This window comes from Colobus angolensis, unplaced genomic scaffold (assembly GCF_000951035.1).
Source record: "Colobus angolensis palliatus isolate OR3802 unplaced genomic scaffold, Cang.pa_1.0 Scaffold61, whole genome shotgun sequence".
NCBI lineage: Eukaryota > Metazoa > Chordata > Mammalia > Primates > Cercopithecidae > Colobus > Colobus angolensis.
The window spans coordinates 4462760-4469112 of NW_012119710.1; the positions used below are offsets into that span (position 1 = coordinate 4462760).

General features: G+C 56.1%; 1 protein-coding gene across 2 annotated transcripts in view; it reads right to left on the reverse strand.

Annotated features, from left to right (window-relative positions):
• The window catches only part of MYBPC3 (myosin binding protein C, cardiac), a 22447-nt gene that overhangs the window by 6988 nt on the left and 9106 nt on the right, over positions 1-6353 (reverse strand). For both annotated transcript variants that reach the window (XM_011963359.1, XM_011963358.1), the window contains 11 exons: positions 6201-6333; positions 5972-5974; positions 5733-5857; positions 5545-5650; positions 5282-5448; positions 4702-4867; positions 3872-3978; positions 3739-3768; positions 1766-1905; positions 1430-1510; positions 630-789 (listed from right to left, as the gene is read on the reverse strand). In XM_011963359.1, the coding sequence (XP_011818749.1) occupies positions 630-789; positions 1430-1510; positions 1766-1905; positions 3739-3768; positions 3872-3978; positions 4702-4867; positions 5282-5448; positions 5545-5650; positions 5733-5857; positions 5972-5974; positions 6201-6333 (1218 nt within the window). The remainder of the gene's footprint in view (positions 1-629; positions 790-1429; positions 1511-1765; positions 1906-3738; positions 3769-3871; positions 3979-4701; positions 4868-5281; positions 5449-5544; positions 5651-5732; positions 5858-5971; positions 5975-6200; positions 6334-6353) is intronic.

The window sequence follows — 6353 nt, forward strand, 5'->3', positions numbered from 1 at the left end:
CTCCTCCTCCTCCTCCTCCTCCTCCTTCTTTTTCTTCCTTTTCTTCTTCTTCTTCTTTTATTTTATTTATTTATTTTTTTAGTGATACTGAGTCTCACTGTGTTGTCCAGGCTGGGTCTCGACAGGATGCATTTCTCATCATGTCGCCAGCCCTCCATCAATGCTTTAAGGCTTCTCACTGCCCATATTCACCCCTGTCCTGGCTCTGATCCTCCCAACCCTACCCAGTCCTCTCCTGACACGTTTGATTCATTCTCCACACCCAAAAAACTCTTTCCCTCCTCCACCCCTTTGTACACAGTTTCCTCTGCCTAGGATGTCCCTTCCTCACCATCTTCTCAGCCTCCTAAAAGCATCACCCCCAGGCTCTCTGGGATGGCTCCCTGCTCAGTGCTCCCACAGCACTCGACACGGCTCATGTACAGCCATGTCGCAGGAAATCTGCTGGATGCAACTGCCTCCATGTCCCTCACAGCGGGGCTCCTTGTGGGCAGAAAAACCTGTCCTATTGCCACTCAGCTCAGGGAGTATGCCTGTGATGTTTGTTGAGTGGCTGAATGAGCGAACGGATAGGCCCTCCTTGGGGCTGCCCCTCTGTATTCTCCAGCTTGGACCCTGGCCGGCCTCACCGATGACCTTGACTGTGAGGTTGACCCGGTCCTCGCCCACAGGGTTCTTCACCGTGACCGTGTAGACGCCCTCATCTTCCTTCTCTGCCCCCTCGACCGTGAAGATGCTGCGGTCCTTGGTGGTCTCCACGCGGACCCGGCCCTCGGTCTCACACAGCAGCTGGGGGGATGGAGAGTTGACGTGAGATCCAAGTCAGACCCCAGAGGCCCCTGCAGTCTCTGCAACAACCAGATGTCCCGGGGTCCATGGGGGGAACACAGCCTGTGGGAAGACTGCACCCACGTCAGCATCTAGTTCAAAATCCTCTCTGTGGCACCGACCGAGGGCAGGGGCTCGGGTTCTAGCTTTGTCAGGGGACCTGGGGCAACCACCTGCCCTCTCAGATGAGCTATGGTGAGGACCCCTCAAGACCCCAGCCTTCAGAAGAACCAACAGTGCTGGGCAGGAAAAAGACTCCAGCAGCTACAGTGGCAGAAAACTGCCTCGGCAACTACTCCGGAGTTGAGAGGAAGCACAAGGTCAAGGTCAAGGTCAGCTCAGGATGAAGGGAGCCAGGAAGCAGCCCAGTCATGAGGGCTTCCTCACAACAAGAGGGTGTCCACATCCTTGTGACGGCCATCAGCACACTCCACAGAGACCCTGCCTGAGGTGTGAGGGCCCCACAGGGACCCTGCGGGGAGCAGCAACACACCTGGCCAAGTGTGGCACCTCCATGGAGACCTCGCCAAGGGCTCGACACCAAATAGGCAGAAAGTGATGGAAGACAAACGAGCCCCATCCTGACCTGAGCCTCACTCACCTTCTTGTCAAACACCCACTCGTCGCTGTCACCTGCGTCCTCTGGGGCATCTAGGGCTGGTCTGGCTGGGGACTTATTCCCCTGGGAACAGGGCAGGAGGGAAGTAGGGAGCAGAGGAGCTGACTCAGCCTGGAAGCACCCCTCTGCTTCTGCTTCCACCCCCGACCCACACTGCCCATCTCGCCTGCCCCCTGGCCAGTCGAGCCTCTGCTCTCCCGCGGGGTAGCCAGCAGCAGGGCGTGCACATGTGGGTGGGGTGTGCAGCAGGTCCAAGCACTTGGCTGGCTCCACACACCCATCTCACAGATGGGGAGATTGAGGAGGGACCCACCGTACCTGCGTGATGGCCTTCTGCCAGATCACGGTGGGAGCAGGGTCCCCAGAGATAGGGACGTCCAGACGTAGCTTATTTCCAGCTACAACAACAATGGTGTCTGGTATGCGGCCCGGGCAGTCCAGGTGGATCTTGGGAGGTTCTGCAGAAGAGACAATGTAGTTCAGAGAAACCGGAGAGCTGGGAGGAGCATAGGTCACTGGGGAGGGGCCACTTGAGAGCCTGGGCCCCTGTTTGTCGGTTTTTTAGGTTTGTATTGAGGTATAGTTTATGCTCAGATCTGACCGTAGGCTGATGAGTTCTGACAGATGAATACACCCATGCAACCATGAACCCAACCAAGATCTAGAACATTCCCATCACCCCAGGACGTTGGCTGGGAGGCTTGTAATATTCAGGTCAGGTCATCTACCATAGCATTTTGAAAACTGGGGGAACATCAGTGTCTTGCTCCTGCCCCCCGCCCCCCCACACACATACATACACACATACATACACACACACATACACACATATACATACATACACACACACACATACACACATACACATACACATACACACATATACATACATACACACATACACACATACACACACACATACATACACACACATACACACATACACATACACACATATACATACATACATACACATACACATACACACATATACATACACACACACATACACATACACACATATACATACACACACATACACACACACATACATACACACACACACATATTAAAAAGGTCCCCTGGCCAAATAAATCAGGAATCTGCCCTCAGTTAAACAAAGCTAAACAAAGGCAAGTTTCTTTCTTTTTTTTTTTTTTTTGAGACGGAGTCTCGCTCTGTCGCCCAGGCTGGAGTGCAGTGGCCGGATCTCAGCTCACTGCAAGCTCCGCCTCCCGGGTTTACGCCATTCTCCTGCCTCAGCCTCCCGAGTAGCTGGGACCACAGGCGCCCGCCACCTCACCCGGCTAGCTAGTTTTTTGTATTTTTTTTTAGTAGAGACGGGGTTTCACCGTGTTAGCCAGGATGGTCTCCATCTCCTGACCTTGTGATCCGCCCGTCTCGGCCTCCCAAAGTGCTGGGATTACAGGCTTGAGCCACCGCGCCCGGCCCCAAGTTTCTTTACTGATTCGATTGCTTTGCTTCCAAATAAGCAAGAGGTGGGGCAGGTGTTCGCTGCTTCCCAAACTAATTTCATCAGAGAACTCTTTTCAAGTGGGTTAACAATGTTAAATGAACCCAGTTTGGAAAGCACTCAGAGTATGCTGCAGTCTGGATTATTCTCCTGAAGTTAAACTTGTAAAATGAAGTTAAACTTGTAAAACTGATTAAAGCTTAATCCTGGGCCGGGCGTGGTGGCTCACCCCTGTAATCCCAGCACTTTGGGAGGCCAAGGCGAGTGGATCATGTGAGGTCAGGAGTTCAAGACCAGCCTGGCCAACATGGCGATACCCCGTCTCTACTAAAAATACAAAATTAGCTGGGCGTGGCGGCATGCACCTGTAGTCCCAGCTACTCAGGAGGCTGAGGGAGGAGAATCGCTTGAACACGGGAGACAGAGGTTGCAGTGAGCCGAGATTGCACCATTGCACTCCAGCGTGGGTGACAAAGTGAGACTCCATCTCAAAAAAAAAAGAAGAAGAAGAAGAAGAAAAGATGTAATAATAAAAGTCACACCTCTGACAGCACTTGACAGCTCTGACACATCATGTCACCTCATCTTCATAACTGCCCTATGGGGGCAGCACTATCAGGGTTCCCATTTTAGAGAAGAGGAAACTGAGGCTCACAGAGATTATAATTGACCTGTGGTCATGAGTGGCAAAGCTGGAGCTGGGCCCCAGGACCCCCACTTTTGATCCTTGCTCTTCCCTCTGTGAGTGGAGGAGAGGCCTGCGTGGGTGGGTTGCGGAAAGTGAGCAGAACCAAGACTCGGGGGCCCCGAGACTCACCCTGCCTGGGTACGAAGTCAATCTTGACCTCTGCAAGAGAAGGAAGAGCAAGTGGCATGGGGGCAAAGACAGGGCCCAGTGACGGGCTCCCGGCCCCACTGCCCCCACCCACCCTACCCCGGAGCAGGCTCACCCATGAAGTGGAGCTTGGCTGACAGGTTGCAGGCGAAGCCCTCGGGCACAAAGCTGTAGTCAGCCTCGTCGGCAGGTGTGACATCGTCAATGGTCAGTTTGTGGACCCTGCAGGGAAGCACAGGCTTAGGGGACCCCACTGGGCCACACACCCCTGGCCTCACCAGATACCCCAGCCAGGGTCCCCAGGAGGCCCTCACCTCGTCCTGGCTTGTTGGTATTCTGATTTTTAAAAATGCCTTTTTTTTCCATATTATATAATTTTCCAGCTCTCTCACGTGCTTTCAGAGGTAGGCAGTGTAAAAGTGATTTCTACATCAAAGCATCCCCTTGGCTGGGCCCTTGGAGACTGCGCAGGGGTTGGGTCTCATTAATCTCTGTGAACTTGGGCCCAGCACGGCCAGCCCAGTTGCTCCGGGGATGAGCAAGAGGGCGGGGGAGGCAGTGAGGGCCTCTGGCCAGAGCCAGCCTCCTTGGTGGCCTTCTGCCCTGCCCTGGTCACAAACTAGGGGAGGGCGCCAGGGAGCTCTCGACCTGTCTGTGCCTCTTTGTCTCTGTCCCTCATTCTTCTCTGTCTCTGACGAACTCTCCTCTGTGTGTGCCTCCCTGTGCATATCTTTCTGTCTCTAGAGAACTGTTTCTGTCTTTCTGTCTCTCTCTTTTTGGGTCTGTTTCTCCCTCTCTGTGGGTCTCTGTCTCAGTCTCTCTCCTGTCTCTGTACATCTGCCTCTCTGTCCACCTGTCTTTATCTCTCTTTCTGTTTCTCCCTGTCTTTCTCTCTGTCTCCATCTCAGTCTCCACCTGTCCCACCCGCCTGCCCTGCACACTCACCGCCCAATGTGGGACACCTTTATGCGGCTGTCAGGCACCAGCTCCTTCCCGTTCTTCAGCCACATGCCCCGCACGTTCTCATCTGAGACTTCACACTTGAACACTGCCTGGTCCTTCGCGCCCACCGTCAGGTCTGCGATGCTCTGGTACACCTCCAGCTTCTTTTCTGCAGGGCAGGGCTGAGCCATTGAGCTCGGGAGGGTGTGTGGGCGTGGCATGAGTCCCTGTGGAGGGCGTGTGGGCTCCTGGGCGCTGGTGCGCACGTGTCTGGGTGCATGTGGGCATGTGAAAACGTGTGTGCCTGTGTGTGCCATGTTTGCCTATGACGGTGCAGTGCACATAAGGAACCTCAAGTGTTTGAGGGGTGGTGACGCTCACCAGGCCTGTCTGAGCCTCTCAGAACCCTCTGGAGTGGTCACTTCAGCATGGTCATTTTAGAGATGAGAAGGGTGAGGTTTAGGCTGTTAAAGGCCCAAGGTCACAGAGGCCTGGAGCCCAGGTTTGCCTGCTCCTCTACAGGGTGGGGTGGGGGCTGGGAGGCCCAAGCCTTGAAGTCTCACGTGCCCCCGGCCTGGCTCACCCTGCACGATGAGCTCAGCCAGCGCCTGGCCCCCGCTGGTGCGCAGCGCGTAGTGCCCCGTGTCCTCCAGCGTGGCCTCGTTGATGATCAGGCGGTGTCTCCGCCCGTCCTTCTTGAACCGATATTTGAAGGTCTCCTCCCGGGTCAGCTCCACCCCATCCTTCAGCCTAGCCGGGTGGGCGGGTGGCAAGTGCTGTGGCCTCTTCTGCGCAGATGCCCCCGACGCTCAGCCCTGCCCCATGCCCCGTGCTTCTGGAACTCACCATTTGACTTGCGCCCCCTCCTCCGATACTTCACACTCAAACTCCACCCGCTGTCCCACCATCACCAGCTGGTCCTCCAAGGGGCGCGTGATGAGCACGGGGGGCTCTGTCCAGGCAGGGTGAGCATGAGGGTGGCTCCTGAGACCATCTCCTCCCCAGGTTCCCACGGCCTCAGGCCCCAGGCCCACCTTTGACAAAGAGCTCCGTGCTGCACTTCTCGCCACCCACCACGCACTGGTAGGCTGCGTCGTCTGCCAGTGAGCACTGGCTGATGGTCAGGGTACGCTTGGCACCAATGGACTCAAAGATGTACCTGGGTGGGGGCCGCAGGGAAGTGGCGGGAAAGCCGCGGACACACCTCCGGGCCCAGTGCGCCCCATAAAAACCCCTGTGCCCCCCACCCCAGGCCATCCAGAGGGGAACTTACTTGCTGTGGAACAGAAGGGGCCGTTGGAGTGTTCCGGACGGGAGGAAGTGAGCCCGAGACAAAAGGAGAGAGGGAGAGAACCAGCAGGAGCAAGAGGATGGGAAATTAGGCCCAGAGAGATGGGGCTGAGAGCCACAGCAAGTCGGACACGCGCAGGGAGAGGGGCAGGAGGCAAGGCTGTGGGGGTCCCCACCTCCACCCGAGGCCCCCTCCCCACCCCAGGCCGCACCTGCCGCTCATCTGGATCTCCTGGCCATTCTTGAGCCATTTGACTTCAGCGTCAGGGTCGGCCAGTTCCACCGTCAGCCGGATCTTGTGGCCTTTGCTCACCTGGTAGGCCGGCTCCAGCTTCTTCTGAAAGGCTGAGCACCACCCCTCAGCC